The sequence below is a fragment of the Microcaecilia unicolor genome, chromosome 8, assembly GCF_901765095.1.
Source record: "Microcaecilia unicolor chromosome 8, aMicUni1.1, whole genome shotgun sequence".
NCBI lineage: Eukaryota > Metazoa > Chordata > Amphibia > Gymnophiona > Siphonopidae > Microcaecilia > Microcaecilia unicolor.
The window spans coordinates 100,724,979-100,747,498 of NC_044038.1; the positions used below are offsets into that span (position 1 = coordinate 100,724,979).

A 22,520-nucleotide genomic window follows, 5' to 3' on the forward strand; every position below is an offset into this window, starting at 1 on the left:
CGGGACATGGGCAGGTATGGGCATGGCTACCAGATAGCCAGCTTTCGCCGATAATGGAAAACAAATATGGCGTTAAGCAGTATTTCGCCGGGTTTACTTGGTCCTTTTATTTTCACGACCAAGCCTCAAAAAGGTGCCCAAACTGACCACATAACCACCGGAAGGAAGCGGAGATGACCTCCCCGTACTCCCCCAGTGGTCACTAACCCCCTCCCACCAAAAAAACCCACTTTAAACACTTTTTTTTCCAGCCTGTATGCCAGCCTCAAATGCTGCACCCACCTCCATGACAGCAGAATGTGTTCTGTCCTCCGACAGCCTTTTCCTGCTTGTGATGTGGCTCTGGGGTGAGTGTGGCACGTTTTCTGTTATTTGCTCTGCAGAGTCACATCAGCAATGCATTGTGGTGGGTGTAGGTATTGGTAGTTGGTAGGCTTTACTCCCCTGGTGCTTTCCCCCTGCTTACTGGGTCAGAGTGTGCCCTGTTTTGTTTCTTGTTGTAGTCCATGCGGTAGTGGCCATTTTTGTAAGCCAGTTTTAGTTCCCTTTCCTGTGTTACCCACGTTAGAGAACGTAGTTCTTACCTTGAATGGTGCTGAAAGAGGGCATTGTACACCATTGTGCCAGCTCTGACCTACTGCTTATCTTAGTACCAGGGGACTCTTTGCCAGTGGGGCACAACCTCTGATCTGCAGTTAACTGTGAGTAAACGTGCTTATTCAAATAAAGGACTTTTTCAAAGAGAGTAGTCTTCAGGTGTCAACTGGTGTGCCAAAGGTATACAGCAGCAATAAGTCCTAGAGGCTGTATGCAGGTCCCTGGAGCAGTTTTAGTGGGTGCAGTACATTTGTGGGTAGTGGGTTTTGGGGGGAGATTGGGGGGCTCAGCTCCCAAAGTAAGGGAACTATGCACCTGGGAGCTTTTCTGAAGTCCACCACAGTGACCCCTAGGGAGCCCGGTTGGTGTCCTGGCATGTCAGGGGGGCCAGTGCACTAAAAATGCTGGCTCCTCCCATGGCCAAATGCATTGGATTTGGCCGGGGTTTGAGATGGCCGACATAACTTTCCATTATCGCTAAAAAACAATGCCAGCCATCTCAAACCCCGGCCAAATCCAAGGCATTTGGCTGGCCAGAACCGTATTATTGAAACAAAAGATGGCCGGCCATCTTTTTCGAAAATACAGGTCTGGCCAGCTGTTTGTGGCACCGCCAAAATACATCGCCAGCCATGTATTTCGCTGGCGCCGTTCGATTATAACCCTCCATATGTCATAACCACACTCTGTAAGCCACATTGAGCCTGCAAATAGGTGGGAAAATGTGGGATACAAATGCAATAAATAAATAAATCATATTTTAGTTTAACATGCTTAGCGATTGCTACGTGTTCAAGACTATGTATGTGAATATTGTTACCCACCTTGGATAAAGGCGGGTTATAAATGTAGTAAATAAATAAAATAAATAAATCTATGTGGCCATTCTTCTAAGAACGCTGTCAGACAGATGTCTTGCCCTGCTTTTTTGTTGTTGGACGTTCTAGTTTGTGACCTGAACTCACCACTGTTGGAAGCAGGATACTAGGCTGATGATCTGTCCAGTGTTTTCCACCCTCTCCTGAAGACATACATACCCAACTGAACTTCAAGGCTGCCACAGTGAATATCCATGAGAAACAATAAATTGTACATATTTATTTATTTATTTGTTGCATTTGTATCCCACATTTTCCCACCTATTTATTTATTTGCAGGCTCAATGTGGCTTACATAGTACCGTGATGGCGATCGCCAATTCCGGTGTGAGAAATACAGAGTGGTATTGCGTTATGCAAATATGTCTCATGATTATTCATTATAGATATTCTTAAAACCGCCTAAGAGACTCTATGCGCGTTAAACGCTAATGCGCCCATAGAAACGTATAGGCGCGTTAGCGTTTAACGTGCCTTAAATTTACAAGTGCGTTAAAAACGCTAATGCACCTTCCTAAACATACCCCTAAATCTTTAGGATAGAGTTGACAGACTGATCTACCCCTTAAGCATACCTCAGATTCATTGTAATTGCACTGTTGATATAGCTAACCACTAGAATTACATTGAAGATATCCTATTTAATTATTGGCTACATTTCCATAGCATTTATTGCACTAGAAATTCACTGCTCAGTGGTTAATTGAATTGTTATGATACAAGCACATTATTAAATTATCTGAGATATGGTATAAATATTCTAATATATAACAAAATTCAAAAAATTATAAGAAGGAACAACTTTCCAGAAAAAAAGAAATTTGGATACAGGTCATAATATGATGTTGAAGGGAGTAAGATTCAGAGGAAGCATTAAAAAAATACTTCTTACTGAGAGGGTGGTACATACCTGGAATATCCTACCTGTAGAAAGATTGTACCTCACAAGATAAAGAAAAGGGATAGTTTAAAAGGAGAAAACCTAGTGGTAAGGCAGACCACAGAAAACTCAAAAATCAACTAGACCAATGCAGATTGATTGTGGCTGAGAACCATCCAGCAACGTTATATGTCAGCAGTGGGCAAATTACAGCCAGTGTGTCAACAACTGGCCCTTGAGACTATTTTATCTGGTCATTAAGGTATAATTTTTTTTAAAATAGCATTTCCAGCCTGATGATACTGACATGTTTTTCTCAGCAATGTCAACATAAAAAAATAGAAACAGAGAACGATCATATGATTTTCCAAGAGGTACTGAGCAGTGATGGTGTCCATCTGTCAAGGAAGGCTGGCTAAAGTACAACAGGCTGGCTAAAGTACTAAGAGGGCTTTAAACTAAAATTGATGGGGATGGATATAAAAGGCCACAAAGCCATAAGTGCAAAGTACAGTAACAAGGACGTGTTTCTTGCAGAACTGCTGAAGGACGTCCATCTTACTAGGCCCACAGTGTCTCAGAAAAGCTAACTGCAGCAAAGATGTTGTAATTAACCTTAGTAATCTTTGTACAGTCATAAGTAGCTGAAACTTTATCACACTTACAAGAATCAGGTCTCTGATCCCCCCTGAGCTAACTATCCCAACGAAACTCTGACCTAGATATTTTTGAATCAGAGTGTGAGCAGGTGTACTCAAAATTTGTTATCTGGATGATAGATGTTAAATCAGTTTCCTGATGCAAGTGAAGAATCAGAACACTTTTGAGAAATCAAGTGGGGAAGAGAAAGCAAATGAGCTTTGTGAACCCTGAGGCCTGGTGTCTGCTTAATAGGAGGCGGTCATAGTCAGGGGCACATTTTCAGTTAACTAGAAAGGTTAGAGGTTGCATAGAGGGTCATAATCGAACGGCGCCGGCCAAATAGATGACCGGCCATCTATTTGGCCGGCGCCACAAAAAGCAGTCCCGAACCGTATTATCGAAAAAGATGGCTGGCCATCTTTCATTTCGATAATACGATTTGGGCCGGCCAAATGTCAGAGATGGCCGGGTTTGAGATAGCCGGCATCAGTTTTCGCCGATAATGGAAACCGAGGCCTGCATTGGACTTCAAAAATTGCTCCCAGATGCATACCTCCCTTACCTTGGTGCTGAGCCCTCCCAAATCCCCCCAAAACCCACTCCCCACAATTGTACACCATTACCATAGCCCTTAGGGGTGAAGGGGGGCACCTACATGTGGGTACAGTGGGTTTGGGGGTGGTTTGGAGGGCTTAACATTTACCCCACAAGTGTAACAGGGGGGGGATGGGCCTGGGTCCACCTGCCTGAAGTGCACTGCACCCACTAAATATTGCTCCAGGGACCTGCATACTGCTGTCAGGGAGCTGGGTATGACATTTGAGGCTGGCATAGAGGCTGGCAAAAAAATATTTTTGGGGGGTGGGAGGGGGTTAGTGACCACTGGGGGATTAAGGGGAGGTCATCCCCAATTCCCTCCGGTGGTCATTTGGTCAGTTGGGGCACCTTTTTGAAGCTTGGTCCTGAAAAAAAGGGACCAAGTGAAGCCGGCGAAATGCTCGTCAAGTCTGGCTTTCTTTTTTCCATTATCGGGCGAAGCCGGCCATCTCAAACCACGCCCCCATCCCACCCCGTCCCGCCTTCACTACCCTACCGAAACATCCCCTTGAAGTTTGGTTGGCTCCGCGACGGAAAGCAGTTGGCGCTGGCCAAAATCGGCTTTCGATTATACCGATTTGGCTGGGTTCAGGAGATCACCGGCCATCTCTCGATTTGTGTCAGAAGATGGCCGGCGATCTCCTTCGAAAATAAGCTGGATAGTGACTCAAAAGCTTGATATCTTTTTGCGGAGAGAGGAGGGATGGGGATGTTTCTCTGCACTAATCATCTCTTTATATTGGTTAGAATGGGGAAATCTAATATATTAATGTATTAGAACCACATCCATGCTGTCTTTAAGACTACCATAATAATTTCCTTTGTATATCATTAGTTTGGTGTAGTGGGCATTACCATACTAGTGTTAATACATGTTAGTACAATCAGTACATTTTATCTAGCAAAAAAGGTGCCGGTACTCAAATGCTAGGCCACCCTTCAGGGATGGGGTGATCACTGAAGGACCCACCCCACAATAGCCAGGGCCCCTGCAACCAGTCACAGAATCTATGACAAGGAAGAATTGGTGTATAGAGCCTGAACTCTTTCATTAAAACTTGCAATCCATGGGTCAATTTTAGCAGGCAATGAAAAAGGTGCCGGTAGTCAGTACCCCCAAGTACCCCCTCAAAAAAAGCCCTGAGTACAATGCAAATAAGGAATGATTATACTGTATTGAACTAATATTGAACAGTATAATATTGCATTGGAAACACAAGGTCTCCATCCTTGACTGCAAAATCCTGGCCTTTAAAGAGGCATAAGAGAACTGGAAACCATTCTCCCTTTCTAAATTCAAACAGTATTTTGCTCTGTCAGCACCTATTGTTCAGTTTACTCACGGCATCTTGCGATTTTTCTCCATTCATAGACTGTTATGTTCTCACTGCGACAAGCATCAGCATATGCCTTCAGGGCCTGGCATAGGATCTGGGAGTAGCCATCATACAGGCACATGTCAAAGACACAATTATCTTTGTAAACTTCAGGCTTAATCTTCACATGACAACGCTGGAAAGGCCCATCTGCTGTTTTTGTTATTAGGCCACAGGAGGTTTCACTCTCATACTTCCTTTTGTCTTTCAAAGGACAGATTTTGCATTCTCCATTGCAGTCATTTGAACATGTGCTATCACTGCCATCTACCTGCCAGCTTTTCCCAAAATCAGTCACTTTGGCAACCACAAGCCCAGATTGGGTCATGAACTCATCATTGGTGTAACCATTGTAGTTGCCACAGAGGCCACAGAGGTTCTCAAAGAAGCTGCTGGAAATATGCACTTTCAGGAAGACATTCCAGTCATAGTAGACACTAAGGTTGAAAGCTGTTTGAATGACCACTGTGCCCCCACTCTGAAAAATTTGTAGTTTACCTTCATTCAGCACAACAGGTAGGAGTGACAGCTGGTTATTCACCTGCAAGAAGAATACGAATCAACAGCATCATTATGTTTGCCAACATTACTAATGTCATCAACAGTCAACGCAAAAACTAAGAGGTGATGAGGGAGTACAATAATCAAAACAGATACCTATGTTATGTGCCAGAGGGGTTTCTCATTTAAAAATTAACTTGCAGTCTCCATCCAACTGCCAGGTCCAGGGGGGAAAAGAAAATTGTCCTCAAATTACAGACTGACTCTGTATCAGCTGGATGGGCTGGACCAATCCTGGTTTTGCTTTTTTACATCTATTGAATCACAAAACCAATTTCCAATTGGGACTTTGATGTAATATAAATATGAGAGAGAAGACAATTTGAAAGGTGTAGGTCATGTAGAAAAAGACTCTTTAGCATGAGTTGTCAGAAGATCTAGATGAGAAAACTAAGGGTGTCAAGCAGGGGAGCAGTAAGAGATGACTGATGAGAGATAGAATACATTTGAATGTGGAATTGAGTATTTAATGGAGATAGTGAAACTTGATAAGAGGGCCGTAGGTAACCATCAAAAACTAACTGCCAAAAGAATCATTTTCTTGAGTGCTGACCCCCAGGGTGGACTCTAGCATCAGGTAGCTATGATTTGGATTATTCTTTCCAATGTGTATCACCTTGCATTTGTCCACATTAAATTTCATATGCCATTTAGATACCCAGTCTTCCAATTTCCTAAGGTCTTCCTGCAATATTTCACAGTCCGCATGTGTTTTAACAAACTTGAATAGTTTTGTATCATCTGCAAATTTGATCACCTCACTCATCATCCCAATTTCCATATAATTTATAAATGTGTTAAATAGCACCAGTCCCAGTACAGATCCCTGCAGCACTCCACTGTTCACCCTCCTCCATTGAGAGAAATGACCATTTAACCCTACCCTGTTTTCTGTCCAATAACCAATTCCTAATCCACACCAGAACCTTGCCTCATATCCCATGACTCTTTCATTTTCTCAGGAGTCTCTCATGAGGAACTTTATCAAAAGCTTTCTGAAAATTTAGATTCACTACATCAAACCAGCTCAACTTTATCCACATGTTTATTTACGGCCTCAAAGAAATGAAGCAAATTGGTGAAGCATGACTTCCCTTGGCTGAACCCATGTTGATTCTGTCCCATTAAACCATGTTTGTATTTGTGATCCGTAATTTTATTCTTTATAATAGTTTCCACTATTTTGTCCAGCACCAACATCAGGCTTACTGGTCTATATAACACCTAGAACCCTTTTTAAAAATCGGCATCACATTGGCGACCCATTTTAATGACAGTTTACATATTACTAACATTAGATCAGCAATTTCATGCTTGAGTTCTTTGAGTACCCTTGGATGTATGCCACCCGGTCCAGGTGATATACTACTCTTTAATTTGTCATTTGGAGAAAAGGCGGCTGAGGGGAGATATGATAGAGGTCTATAAAATAATGAGTGGAGTTGAACGGGTAGATGTGAAGCGTCTGTTTACGCTTTCCAAACATACTAGGACTAGGGGGCATGTGATGAAGCTACAATGTAGTAAATTTAAAACGAATTGGAGAAAATGTTTCTTCACTCAATGTGGAATTCGTTGCCAGAGAATGTGGTAAAGGCGGTTAGCTTAGCAGAGTTTTAAAAAGGTTTGGATGGCTTCCTAAAGGAAAAGTCCATAGACCAATATTAAATGGACTTAGGGAAAATCCACTATTTCTGGGATAAGCAGTATAAAATGTTTTGTACTTTTTGGGGATCTTGCCAGATATTTGTGACCTGGATTGGCCACTGTTGGAAACAGGATGCTGGGCTTGATGGACCTTTGGTCGTTCCCAGTACGGCAATACTTATGTACTTATGTACATTGTGATAAAGTCACATCCAGGATAGTTGGGTTAAGGCAGTTTCAGTCTTAAATACAAGTCCCAGAAGGCATTGCAGGCAAGGAGCCAGAGGGTGAGATGAAGAACTCGGACTGGACTCCTAGTTGCAATCGGGGAAGACATGGGTGTAAGCTGGCAGGTTGTGTAGAGTGGCTGCCACTAGGCGGAAAGAGAGTTATCATTGCAGAAGCTTATCATTGGTCTCATTAGTCTAATGCTTAACTCAGCTGGTATGAGTGTGGGGAAGCTTATGGAAGGAGAATGATTGGTTGTGGTATCTGAAGCCAGGGATTGATTAGGCAGGTGGGAAGGAGTCTCAGGAGTTCAGTTCAGGAGAGAGAAGCAGAAGGAGAGAAGCAGTTGCAGGCTGAAAACCCTTGGGGAGGGAGGTCCCTAAAGTATTTGCAGGCTGAAAACCCTTGGGCAGGGAGGTCCCTAAAGTACAGAAGCAGGCTGAAATTCCTTGGGTAGAGGGAGGCCCTAAAGTATTGAACTCTCCTGAAGGTAAAGAGGATAGAAGGTAGAAACTGCTGCTTGGTGACTGAACTGTGATGATGAACTGAAAGAACTGTTTGTCTTGGAAATTGAACTACTGTTTATTGTGCACTGGTTAAAGAGCCCAGACTGAAGCTGACTGTAAGCCTGTATTGAATCCTGGTATGTGCTGATAGCCTGCTGCTTAAAAGGGACTATTTGCCACACACTTTCAGGTGGCTTATATGTGCTTAAGATTGAAGGTGAATGCTGCTGTTGGAACTGTGTACTAGAAACCTGCATGGAATAAAAGTCCTTAAGATTGAAGTTACTGGTGGACATCTATTTCTTCATTGTACCAGGAGCCTGTGGCTGGAGGAGATTGTTCTATCCGTGGCTGCACAAGAAAGGTACCTGGTTACAACATCTTCCAAGTTCACCGAGATTTCTTTCAGTTCCTCCACACCATCACCCTTGAAAAACATTTCCAGTACAGCCAGATCTCTTACATCTTCTTCCATAAAGACAGAAGCAAAGAATTCATTTAGTTTCTCCACTATGGCCTTGTCTTCCCTGAGTGCTCCTTTTGCTCTTTCGTGATCTAATGATCCCACAGATTCCCTCGCAGGCTTTCTGTTTCTGATGTACCTGAAAAAATTGTTAATTTGATTTTTAGCCTCTGCGGCAAGTTTCTCTTCATATTCTCTTTTAGCCTTCTTTTTTAATGCTTTACATCTGACTTGCCAGTGCTTATATTGCTTCTTATTTTCTTCATGTGGGTACTTTTTCTATTCTTTGAAGGACTATCTTTTGGCTGTATTGGCCTCTTTTACTTCACCTTTTAACCATGCTGGCTGAAGTTTTCTCTTCTTTCCAACTTTGCATCTGGACTGGGCTTCCAAGATGGTATTTTTGAATAACGTCCATTCTTTAGTGTCCTAACCTTTGCAACCGATTCTTGTAGTTTCATTTTAACAATTTTACACATTTTATTATAGTTTGCCCTTTCGAAAATTAAATGCCGCTACAGTAGATTTCCTTTGCGGGTCCATCCCCGATAGTAGCTCAAACATGATCATGTTATGATTACTGTTTCTCAGGGGACCCAACACCACCACCTCTTGCACTATGCCCTGCACGCCACCAAGGATCAGATACAAAATGGCTCCCTTTCTTGTCAGTTCCTGGACCAGCTGCTCAAGGAAGCAGTTATTTATTACATCTAGAAATGTTATTCCCCCTGGCACTTCCTGATGTAACATTTATCTACTCAATATTGGGGTAACTGAAATCATGCATTATTATAGTGTTGGCCAATTTGCCAGCTTTCCTAATCTCTTTAAACATTTCTTCATTTGTCTGTTCGTTCAGTCCTGGCGTACGGTAGTACAGCCCTACAAGAATACTCCTTCCCTTCACAAATGGAATTTCTATCCATAATGATTCCACGCTGCTATCTGTGTCATATGGAATGTTTGTTTTATTTGACTCAATGACCTTTTTAACATATAGCGCAACCTCCCCCCTCCATTTTGATCCTTTCTATCATTACGATACAATTTGTTCCCTGTTAACACAGTGTCCCATTGATTGTCCTCTTTCCACCAGGTCTCTGAGATGCCTATTATATCTACCACATCATTTAGTGCTATATATTCTAACTCTCCAATCTTATTTTTTTAGGCTTCTAGCATTTGTATATAGGCAATTCTAATTGTGCTTTTGCCTTTGATCTACAAGTTACTTAGAAGTTGAAGGGGATAATGTGCATCCTTTATCCTGCTCTCTTATTACGCACACTTAGCTTACTTTCAGCATTGTTGAAACCTCTCTACTGGGATTCCATAAATGTCCTGTTTCAATAGTATCCTTCAAGGATACTTCACACAGAACCGTGCACACCTGGGTGACTGTCGGCTTTACCACCCATTCTAGTTTAAAAGCTGTTCTATCTCCTTTATAAAAGTTAGCACCAGGAGCCTGGGTCCATCCTGATTAAGGTGGCACCCTTCCTTTCGGGACAGTCTCCCCCTTTTCCAGAATGTCACCTAGTTCCTAACAAATCTAAATCCCTCATCCCTGCACCATCGTTTCAACCACACATTGAGACTTCGGAGCTCTGCCTGCATTTTGGGTCCTCTGAGTGGAACGAGGAGAATCTCTGAAAATGCTACCTTGGATTATCTGGACTTTAGCTTTCTACCTACAAGCCTAAATTTGACTTCCAGACCCTCCCTCTCACATTTTCCTATCTCATTGGTACCCACATTTACAAAGACAACTGGCTCATCCCCAGCACTATCTAAGATCCTGTCTAGTTGATGCGTGAGGTCCGCCACCTTCGCATCAGGCAGGCAAGTCACCAGGCGATCCTCATGTCCACCAGCCACCCAGCTATATATATATGCCTAATGATCGAATCACCAATTACAACAGCTGTCCTATCCCTTCCCGCCTGGGCAGAAGCTCTTGGAGACATATCCTCGGTGCGAGAGGATAGTACATCCCCTAGTGGGCAGGTCCTGGCTACAGGAGTACTTAATACTTTACCATGGTGAGTCTTTCCTTCTAGAAGACCTCCCTCCTCCAAGGCAGCACAGGGGCTACCAGATTGGAGGTGGGACTTCTCTACATTGTCCCTGTAAGTCTCCTCTACATACCTCTCTGTCTCCCTCAGCTCCACCAAGTCTGCTACTGTAGTGTCAAGAGAAAGAACCTATTCTCTGATAGCTAGGAGCTCTTTGCATTGGGCACACACATATAACCACTCACTCATTGGGAGATAATCATACATGTGACATTCAATGCAAAAGACTGGATGGCACTCTGCTCGATACTGGACTGCTGACTCCATCTTAGTATTTTTGAATTTTTCAATAATTTAAAACTTGCTAAGGTATTAAGGATATTAGCCTAATATAAAAATGTCTTTAGCCTATATGGTATATTGTGTATTTATTTAGTGTTTTCTTCTTAGAAAGTAATGAAATGCAATTAAAAATCTGTAAGAGCATCCTTGCTTGTTATCCTAATTACAATAACTGACAATAAATGAAAGAGTTGTGCTAGGGGTAGGCGGGTGTTTAGGAGGGTGGGTGGAATGAAGACTAAACTAAGTCCTTCAATGCCTGCTAGAGATCATCTGTTAATGCTGTGGTATAAAGTTTTCAAGTTTTAAAACTAGGAGAAAAAGAGTATGGGGATTAGTTAATAAAGTTTACTTTTTTATATTTTTATTCTGCCTATCACTAACCTACAATTCCTCCTTTAAACCCTAATCTTTAAGTTCCCAAAGCACAAAGCAAAATAATGTTCACTTACCAGAGAAATATCCTTTTCTCTCAGAACTTCTTATAAAGAAAGTTAACTGGGACCTTTCCTCATTATATAGTTTTGAATCTAAGGGGACTGCTTCAAACAGACTTTATCAAGCTAACTCAGTAATCAGATTGCCCTTAATAACCTCTGCAAAATATTCTACTTCCTCACACCTTAATTAACATGTAATTCAGATCAGTAATAGTGCTACCTCTCCAGCATCCAAAGAACAGAAAACAACTGTCGTTTAGACAAAGATTTGAGTCTTCTTACTATCCTTTTGAAGTTCTTTGTCTGTCATGTTTCTACCTCTAGAAAAGTTTCAGTTTAAAACTATGGGGAAAGTGTCTACCTTTAGAGAACATTTCATGTAGATCATTTATTTCTGCATCATATAATATTGGACTTATTTATAGAAATACTTTAATGGAATATAAGATTAGATGAAATGAATGAGAGATGTGATTGATTTGAGTGAGGATTGAGTGATTATTTTATAAGGCTTACACTTTAATTATGACTGAAATAAATAAAGTTAATTTAATTTAATATAGTGAACATAACATTCTGGTGTATGTTTAAGCAATAGTTGTGATATATTAACTCCAGTTTCATTATGGGTATCCCCTATTGATGTGTTAAAATCGCCTGTAATACCTGACAACTGGAGAATGGCCAATGTGGTGCCGATTTTTAAAAAGGGTTCTGGGGTGATCTGGGAAATTATACACCAGTAAGCCTGACTTCAGTGCCAGGCAAAATAGTGGAAACTATTATAAAGAATAAAATTACAGAACACATACACAAACATGGTTTAATGGGACAGAGTCAGGATGGATTCAGCCAAGGGAGGTCTTGCCTTACCAATTTGCTTCATTTCTTTGAAGGCATGAATAAACATGTTGGTTGATGTAGTGTATCTAGATTTTCAGAAAGCTTTTGACAAAGTACTTCATGAGCGACTCCTGAGAAAATTAAGGACTCATGGAATAGGAGGTAATGTCTTTCTGTGGATTAAGAATTGATTATTGGTCAGAAAACAAAGGATAAGTTTGAATGGCTATTTTTCTCAATGGAGGAGGATGAATAGTGGCATGCAACAGGGATCTGTACTGGGCCCAGTGCTTTTTAACATATTTTATAAATCATCTGGGAATCGGAACAACAGTTGAGGTGATTACATTTGCAGATGACAAGAAACTATTCAAAGTTGTCAAAGTGCATGCATATTGTGAAAAATTGCTGGAAGTCCTTAGGAAGCTGGAAGACTGGGTATCCAAATGGCAGATGAAATTTAATGTAGACAAATGCAAAATGATGCACGTTGGGAAGAATAATCCGAATCATAGTTATCTGATGCTAGGGTTCACTTTAGGAGTTAGCACTTAAGAAAAAGACCTAGGTGTCATTGTAGACAATACACTGAAATCTTCTGCCCAGTGTGTGGTAGTGGCCAAAATGTCAAACAGGATGCTAGGAATTATTAGGAAAGGGATGCAAAATAAGACCAAAAATATCATAGTACCTCTGTATTGCTCCATGGTACAACCTCACCTTGAGTATTGTGTTCAATTCTGGTCGCTGTATCTCAAAAAAGATATAGCGGAATTAGAAAAGGTTCAAAGAAGAGTGACCAAAATGGTAGAGGGGATGGAGCTGCTCCTATCTGAGGAAAGGCTAAAGAGGTTAAGGCTTTTCAGCTTGGAAAAGACATAGCTGAGGGGGATATGATTGAGGTCTACAAAATCCTGAGTGGGGTAGAGCAGGTAGCGGTGAATCTATTATTCACTCATTCAAAAAGTACAAAGACACTCAATGAAATTGCATGGAAATATTTTTAAAACAAATAGGAGGAAATATTTTTGACTCAAAGGCTAGTTAAGCTCTGGAACTTGTTGCCAGAGGATATGCTAATGGCAGTTAATATATCTGGGTTTAAAAAAGATTTGGACTAGTTCCTGGAGGAAAGGTCCATATTCTATTATTGAGATGGACATGGGGGAAGCCATTTCTTGCCCTGGGATTGGTAGCATGGAATGTTGTTACTAATTGGGTTTGTGCCAGGTACTTGTTACCTGGATTGGTTGCTGCTGGAAGCAGAATACTGGGCTAGGTGGACCATTGGTCTGACCCAGTATGACTGTTCTTATGTTCTTAAATTTTTGCACACAGTTTTCTTGCACTAATGCCAAACTTACTGCAAGACACCTGAGCATGTCCTGTGGTAACCCCTTTTAATCTGCATTAGGCACACATTAGTGCTTAATGCAGTTTAGTAAAAGAGCCCCTGTGTATGCTATGAACTTATGTTTAGTAGTTGAAAATCTACTTAAGCATATGGAAGTATATTTAAAACAAATTGAGCAAATTATTTTTACATCAACACATAGTTAAGTTCTGGAACTCATTGTCAGATGATGTGGTAAAAACAGTTAATGTAGCTGTGTTTAAAAATTAAAATTTGTACAAATTTCTAGAGATAAAGTTCATAAACTGTTATTAAAAGAGACACAAGGAAAGCCATTGTTTATACCTGAGGGAAACTAGCATGGAATCTTGCTACTTCTTGTGATTCTGGTAGGTACTCGTGACCTGGATTAACCACTAGTAGAAGGAAGATACTGGGCTAGATGGACCTTTGTGGGCTCATTTTCGAAAGAGAAGGACATCCATCTTTCAACATAAATCGTCCTCGCAGAGATGTCCAAATTGGTATAATTGAAACCCAATTTTGGACGTCTCCAACTGCAGTTCGTCGCAAAGACATCCAAATTTCACGGGGGCGTGTCTTGTAGGCATAGCAAAGGTGAGACTTGGGCGTGCCTAACACTTGGACGTCTTTGACCCATAATTGAAAAAAGCACGGACGTCCCTGATGAACACTTGGACATTTTCACCTGGATGTGTTTTTCTTAGGAATAAGGCACAAAAAGGTGCCCGAAATGACCAGATGACCACCGGAGAGAATCGGGGATGACCTCCTGTTACTCCCCCAGTGGTCACTAACCCCCTCCCACCCTCAAAAAACATCTTTAAAAATATGTTGTGCCAGTCTCTATGCCAGCCTCAGATGTCATACTCAGGTCCATGACAGCGCATAAAGGTCCCAGGAGCAGTTTTAGTGGGTACTGCAATGCACTTCAGACAGGCGGACCCAGACCCATACTCCCCCCCCCCCACCTGTTACATTTGTGGAGGAAACAGCGAGCCCTCCAAAACCCACCACAAACCCACTGTATCCATATATAGGTGCCCCCTTAACCCGTAAGGGCTATGATAATGGTGTACAGTTGTGAGTAGTGGGTTTTGGGGGGCTCAACACACAAGATAAGGGAGCTATGTTCCTGGTAGCATTTTATGATGTCCACTGCAGTGCCCCTAGGGTGCCCGGTTGGTGTCCTGGCATGTCAGGGGGACCAGTGCACTACAAATGCTGGCTCCTCCCACCTCAAAATGGCTTGCATTTGGACGTTTTTGACATGAACATCTTTGGTTTTGAAAATCGCTGAAAGTCAGAAATGTCCATGTCTAGGGCCGTCCAAATTTAAGGATTTGGACGTCTCTGATGGTATTTTTGAAACGAAAGATGGACGTCTGTCTTTTTTTCAAAAATACAGTTTCCCCACCCCTGGATCTGGACGTTTTGCAAAGACGTCCAAATCGCAACTTGGACATTTCTTTTGAAAATGCCCCTCTTGGTCTGATCCAGTATGGCAATACTTACGTTTTTAAGTTTGGATGACTTATGTGCATAACTCCTTATTTTGTGTGCTCAAAAGCTGACCTGGTTTTTGAAAAAAATTGCATCTAATAGTAGCAATACAAGCTACCTTCATTGCTCAATATTCATTTTCAGAAGTTAATTTATTTGACCCATAAGAATGTCCCAGTTTGGTTGACATAGGTGAGGAAAGCTGAACTTGGTTCCCTTGAAAAATCCAAATGTATTTCCAATGAAATATAGAGAAGCTCATAATGTTTAAATGATTATGCATTTAAAAAATATGAACTAGGATGTCTGGATAGCCTGAAAATGTCAAATTTGGCTTACCGTCACACGTCCATATTGTGATCTGACCGCTGTGATGTTGTAGCCATAGACTTGGACTGACACAGAACTGGTATACGACACCTGAGTAGAACCCCTTTTCTCATTTATAGTTTCAATGTTGAAGGTAGGAAGGGTTGCATCTGGTCCACATGTCTTGGACAGGATATAGGAACAAGTACCCTGAAAGTCGTAATTTCTGCCATCAAATGTGTGGTAATGGGGATTTCCCCATGCCCAGCAGACAGCATCAGTCACTGGAACACATACTGGTGCACCCTGCAGAATCTTGCAAACCTCCATTTTTCTGCATTTCAATCTGCTGCAAACAGGTCTTTGATTACCTTGAGTAAAATAGTTGAAAAAGATAATGTAAGACCTAAATATGAGCTGCTCTTTTAGGATGGGATGATTCAGCAGACAGACAGAATGTATTAAGGGACAGGCAAATGAATGCAGAACTTAGAGATGGATGGTTGGTTCAGTGAAATGGCACAAAGTCATAAAGCAGCAAGTGTAATAAAGCAAGTGAGAAAGTTAGTATACTTGCATGATTAAGCACAGATATCTTCAGCAAAATAAAAAGGAATTAATACTGTATATCTGTAAGTAACTTGTAATATCTCACCTTCAATTTAGTTTTTAGTTCTAGAGGGCTACTAAGATGGTTGAGAGAATGGCTACTAAAATGTGACAAGATCTGCAACACAAATCCTACAAGGAAAGGCATAAGATGCTTAAAATGTATTTTTTAAAGGGGTAGCTGTGTTCGACGTGTAACAAAATTTACAGAGGTAAATGACACCTTATAGACTAACAATTAATTGAGGCATGAGGTTTTGAGGACCAGAGTTGTCCATGTCAAATGCATGAAGTGCCCACTCTAAGTAAAATTAATAATAACCAGACACAGAATAATGCCATGTATTAAACGGGGTATGAAACTGAGCAACAAGCATGCATTGAAATGTCTATACACAAATGCAAGGAGCCTGAGACATAAGATGGGAGAGCTGGAATACATTGCACACAATGAAAAATTGGATATTATAGGAATCACTGAGACCTGATGGAAGGAAGATAACCAGTGGGACACAGTCATACCGGGCTACAAATTATATCGTAGTGATAGGGTAGATAGGATTGGAGGAGGGGTAGCACTGTATATTAATGAGAACCTTCACTCAGATTGGCTGAACGGTGAAAAAAAGATTGAAGGGAGTGGCTGAAAGGCGTGGATGCTGTTCAAAAACACCATCCTAGAAGTACAGGACAAATATATTCCGCATATTAGAAAAAGAGGAAAAAAGACCAAACATCAGCCAGCATGGCTAAACGGAAGCTTATAGAGCAAAAAAACAATCCTTCAGAAAATGGAGAAGAGAACCAACTGAAAATAATAAGATAAAACATAAGGAATGTCAAGCCAAATGCAAAGTGGAGATAAAGAGGGCAAAAAAGGACTTTGAAAAAAAAAATTAGCGTTAGAAGCGAAAATACATAGTAAAAATGTTTTTAGATACATTAAAAGCAGGAACTGAGGAACTGAGTTTGATTCCCACTTCAGGCATAGGCAACTCCTTGTGACTCTGGACAAGTCACTTAACCCTCTATTTCCCCAGGTACAAATAAGTACCTGTATACAATATGTAAGCCACATTGAGCCTGCCATGAGTGGGAAAGCGCGGGGTACCCTCCATTTCCCCAGGTACAAATAAGTACCTGTATACAATATGTAAGTTGCATTGAGCCTGCCATGAGTGGGAAAGCGCGGGGTACAAATATAACAAAAAATAAATAAATAAAGAATCGGTTGGGCTGCTGGACGAAAGTGGTGTTAACGGGGCGATCAGGGAAGACAAAGCCATAGCGGAGAAATTAAATGAATTCTTTGCTTCGGTCTTCACCGAGAAGGATTTGGGAGGGATACCGGTGCCGGAAAGGGTATTTGAAGCAGGTGAGTCGGAGAAACTAAACAAATTCACTGTAAACTTGGAGGATGTAATGGGTCAGTTCTGCAAACTGAAGAGTAGTAAATCACCAGGACTGGATGGTATTCATCCCAGAGTATTAATAGAACTGAAGAATGAACTTGTAGAGCTACTGTTAGTAATATGCAATCTATCCCTCAAATCAGGTGTGGTACCGGAAGACTGGAGGGTAGCCAATATTACGCCGATTTTTTAAAAAGGTTCCAGAGGAGATCCAGGAAATTATAGACTGGTGAGTCTGACGTCGGTACTGGGCAAAATGGTAGAGGCTATTATTAAGAATAAAATAACAGAGCACATACAAAAACATGGGCTGATGAGACAAAGTCAGCACGGATTTAGTGAAGGGAAGTCTTGCCTCACCAATCTACTGCATTTTTTTTGAGAGGGTGAACAAACATGTGGACAATGGGGAGCTGGTGGATATTGTGTATCTGGATTTTCAGAAGGCGTTTGACAAAGTGCCTCATGAAAGACTCCAGAGGAAACTGAAGAGTCATGGGATCGGAGGTAGGGTATTACAATGGATTAAGAGCTGGTTGAAAGATAGGAAACAGAGAATAGGATTGAATGGTCAGTATTCTCAATGGAGAAGGGTGGTTAGTGGGGTCCCTCAGGGGTCTGTGCTGGAACCGCTGCTTTTTAACGTATTTATAAATGACCTAGAGATGGGAGCAGGGGCGTAGCCTCGGGCGGGCCTGGATGGGCCCAGGCCCAGCCACTTTCCCTCCAGGCCCGCCCAACCAACGTCCGCCCCGCCCTGCCAGCGCCGCAGTCCCCACCTGCCTACCAGCTCCGTCGACAGGGAGAGATGACCCTCTTCTGCCACCCGACACCCAGCCTTAAAAAAGAAAATGGAAGAAGCGCCTCGCGTCTGACCTGCTCTGCGCTGCTAAGGCAAACAAATCGCCTCGTCGCGTCGGCCCTTCAATCACTGTGTCCCGCCCTCCCGGAAATAGGAAGTTACATCAGAGGGCGGGACACAGTGATTGAAGGGCCGATGCAACGAGGCAATTTGTTTGCCTTAGCAGCGCAGAGCAGGTCAGATGTGAGGCGCTTCTTCCGTTTTCTTTTTTAAGGCTGGGTATTGGTGGCAGAAGAGGGTCATCTCTCCCCCCGTCGACGGAGCTGGTAGGCAGGTGGGGACTGAGTCAAGGGGGGGGGGGCTCAGATGGGAGAAGGGGTCGGGGGGGAGAGGAGGGGCTCAGATGGTTGAAAGGGATGGGAACGGGGTCTGGGAGGGGAAGGGAGGGACTCAGATGGGAGAAGGGGACGGGGTGTGGGAGGGGAGGGGAGGGGAGGGACTCAGATGGTTGAAAGGGATGGGAACGGGGTCTGGGAGGGGAAGGGAGGGACTCAGATGGGAGAAGGGGACGGGGTGTGGGAGGGGAGGGGAGGGACTCAGATGGGAGAAGAGGATGGGGTCTGGGAGGGGAGGGGAGGGGAGGGACTCAGATGGGAGAAGGGGTCTGGGGTCTGAGAGGGGGGCAGGAGGGAGAATGGTATGGGGCCATGCCTGGGGCAGGTGGGACTAAGGCTACTGGGAGAAGTGGGGGGGATAGGGAAGGGTAGGGCAGATTCCTGATTGGGCGGAGGGTATAAAAGGAAGGTAGGACTGATGCTGGGCTACAGGGAGAGATGGGGGGGTATAAAGGGAAGGGTAGGGCTGATGCTGGGCTACAGGGAGAGATGGGAGGGTAGGAAGGGAAGAGTATGGCTGATACTGGGCTATAAGGATGGATGGGGGGTAGGGCCAATGGTGGGCTACAAGGATGAAGTGATGGGGAAGGGAAGGGTATGGCTGATGCTGGGCTACAGGACAAATTCAAATTTTTGGTCCTTTATTCTGCAATTAATGATGGTTGATCTGTGTTCTGTATGTGACCAAGGTAAGAGATTCTGCTGGCATGTGGTGTTTGTGGGGATCTATAGGCTTTTCCAATGGGACACATATTGCTATTGCCTTTTTAAAGGTGATGTTATTGGTATTTGAGTGTTCAGAACTGGTGGTTTTAAGGTTTGCAACATAGGTTCCGAATATGTATGTGGTTTATGTTGCTGTAGGACAGCTGTTGGGCAGACTGTTTATTAAAAATTATTTAGGATCCCCCCCAAAAAAAAACTACTCAACCTATATATACAAAGTGCCCACCCATATTAGCTCTGGGCCCACCCAAAATGTCAGGTCTGGCTACGCCACTGGATGGGAGTAACTAGTGAGGTAATTAAATTCGCAGATGACACAAAGTTATTCAGGGTTGTCAAGTCGCAGGAGGAGTGTGAAAGATTACAGGAGGACCTCGCGAGACGGGGGGATTGGGCGTCCAAGTGGCAGATGAAATTCAATGTTGACAAGTGTAAAGTGATGCATGTGGGTAAGAGGAACCTGAATTACAGCTATGTCATGCAAGGTTCTGCGTTAGGAGTCACAGACCTAGAAAGGGATCTGGGAGTCATCGTTGACAAGATGTTGAAAATTTCTGCTCAGTGTGCTGCGGTGGCCAAGAAAGCGCACAGAATGTTGAGTATAATTAGGATGTTATAATGCTGTTGTATCGCTCCATGGTGCGACCGCACCTTGAATATTGTGTCCAAGTCTTGTCGCCGCATCTCAAAAAGGATATAAAGGAATTGGAGAAGGTGCAGAGAAGGGCGACGAAAATGATAAAAGGGATGGAACGACTTCCCTATGAGGAAAGGCTGAGAAGGTTAGGGCTCTTCAGCTCGGAGAAAAGGTGGCTGAGGGGTGATATGATAAAAGTCTACAAAATACTGAGTGGAGTAGAGCGGATAGATGTGAAGCGTTTGCTTACACTTTCAAACAATAATAGAACTAGGGGACAAAAGATGAAGCTAGAATATGGTAGATTTAAAACAAATAGGAGAAAGTTTTTCTTTACTCAGCGTGTAGTTGGACTCTGGAACTCGTTGCCGGAGAATGTGGTGGCAGCGGCTGGCCTTACTGAGTTTAAGGGGGGTTTGGACAGATTCCTGAAGGAAAAGTCCATTGAACATTATAATTTTTTTTTTTGCCAGGTTCTTGAAGCCTGGATTGACCACTGTCAGAGACAGGATGCTGGGCTTGATGGACCCTTAGTCTTTTCCCAGTATGGTGCATATGGTCTTATGAGTTAGCTAAAGCACAGTTGTCAGTGGCTCAAAATGCTGGTACTGATGTTGGCAGCACAAACATGGTTCTTGTGACCCATGAGAAATGATAATACTTGTGGCGCCGGCAGTAGTAGCTGAATGTGCTGCACATTCTACCCTACTTTAGCTGATTTGGGGCAAGCTCTGAATTTCTTCAGCTGGTGGGGCTTGAATATCCTCACCAAATAAGGTATTTTAATGCTAATTTTTTTGGGGGGGACATGAGGGGATATGAAAGGGGGTGCATAGTGCCATTCATGTTTGCTGTTGCCCTCCACTCACTCCCAATTTCATATATGGCTACACCATTGGACAGCTGACCTGTAAAAAGCAGGTTAAGTTCTGAAAGACACCAGGAAAAGTATTGGAGACCTGTGCCCAATGACAGCAGGAAAAGAAAAAATGATGACAAAAGACATATACTGTTATACTATAGAGGCATGCACTTATACACACAGAATATTTACCACTTCTACAGATAGCTTCTGTTCCATATGCATTGTTTTTGGAAATACCAATATTTAGGAGCCCAAATGGAACACTGGGATGTTCCACAAGGTGGGAGTTTAAATTGGTGCTAAAGCTATACTCTCCCCAGGAATACTCTGTGCCAGGGACCTGCATCCATTGAACTGTAGTAAGTGGCTGTTTATCGAAAGTGATGTTTGCAGCTGCTGAGGTCTTGGCTACAATGATCGCATAGTTCTGAAACTCGTCCTCCTCGTATATGTTGTAGGATGCACAATATTCACTAATACCTGGGATGGTAATGAGGAATGTATCATAGGACAATGATCCTTTTTTCCCGCCTGTGCCCAAGAAAAGAATCTGCACACCAGCGCTAGCAGAAAGGTAAAGAGGATTGGGCATTTGGACCTGAAGCTTCAGAACCTGACCAGCTTTCAAGCTCTTTGTCTCATGACTAGACCCAAACTGGTAGTTAACCTTAGTGTTTTGGGAAGCAACAACATACACTAAGTCGTATTTGGTCTGGAAGGACAATGGGGGCACAATGAAAGTGGTACTCCAGTTCAAGACTGGTAGGAGTTGCTCATACACATGGTTACAAAATGTATTTTTTGAAGCGCAGGTGTTCCCACTCAAAACAGCTACAGGTTGATTGGAGACCACTCTGGTGCCAGACAGGTCATCCTTGCTGAGTAACTGAACAGCATGATGAGGTTCCAGGTTAATTATGAGTTGGGATCCTGAAGTATATGTTTGGTTCTGGAAATTCACAGCACCTGTGAGGAACACTGTGACTCTTGTAGGGTTTTTATATGCTACAATAACAAACTCTGTAAAACTTTCTGGTGGGCCCTCAGCTGGAGTCAGTATGTAGTACTGAGTACCCAACTGATTCACAGGATACACTACTGCAATGTCAGCGCTCGCAGATTCATTGTTCATGGATAAAAGAGAAATATCTTCATTTGCACTGATAATTACAGATCTGGAGAACAAACCAGATCCTGACATTTCAGGGACTGGTATCTGAACCGGCACAGTTTGCTGATTATTGATGTTCAATTCTTTCCTGAAACTGTCCCCATTCACTGAGATCTGGATGGTGGTAGAGGAGGAGTAAGCAGAAACGTAGAGTACAAAATTAGGTTGACCACTATTGGCTCTGAAGTTCTGCATGAAGGCTGTGATGAACTCCTGCCCCAGTGGACCTGCTGAGCAGGTATCTAGAAGATAATCAGAGAATATCATTAATAATATTAGGTTTCCTTCTAGTGAATTTTATTTTGACCAGCAATTTCTTCCTGTTCCTTCTGGGCCTCCAAACAGAAGCAGAGCTGAGGGGAGGGGGACTATACCTTGTAAAACGAAAATGCTGATAATGTCAAAATAATGATAAAAGAAACAAACATTTGTAAAACTGTTTGTAATATGTGGAGGATAATTGTGTATGGCTGCATCAGGGATAAATACAGCAAACTATCAAAAATAAAACATCCACATATTAAAGAACTATAAATTTAAAAACATGTACATATAAAATATGTTCCTACTCATATACAATAAAATACTTTTTACCATAATAGGTGAATAACAATATGTGTAAAAGTCTAAAGAGACACCTACCTAAACAAAAAAAACCATAGTTTACCATGTTTTTGTTTAGTAATTGGATTTAAATT

The 22,520-nt window shown here is 42.5% G+C and overlaps 1 protein-coding gene across 1 annotated transcript in view; it reads right to left on the bottom strand.

Annotated features, from left to right (window-relative positions):
• The window catches only part of LOC115476807 (IgGFc-binding protein-like), a 388,452-nt gene extending 366,363 nt beyond the window's left edge, over window positions 1-22,089 (bottom strand). The window contains exons 1-4 of the mRNA XM_030213382.1: window positions 20,841-22,089; window positions 20,656-20,715; window positions 15,236-15,576; window positions 4,938-5,511 (exon numbers count right to left, since the gene is read on the bottom strand). Of these exons, the coding sequence (XP_030069242.1) occupies window positions 4,938-5,511; window positions 15,236-15,576; window positions 20,656-20,715; window positions 20,841-22,089 (2,224 nt within the window). The remainder of the gene's footprint in view (window positions 1-4,937; window positions 5,512-15,235; window positions 15,577-20,655; window positions 20,716-20,840) is intronic.
• Between the last annotated feature and the right edge of the window lie 431 nt (window positions 22,090-22,520).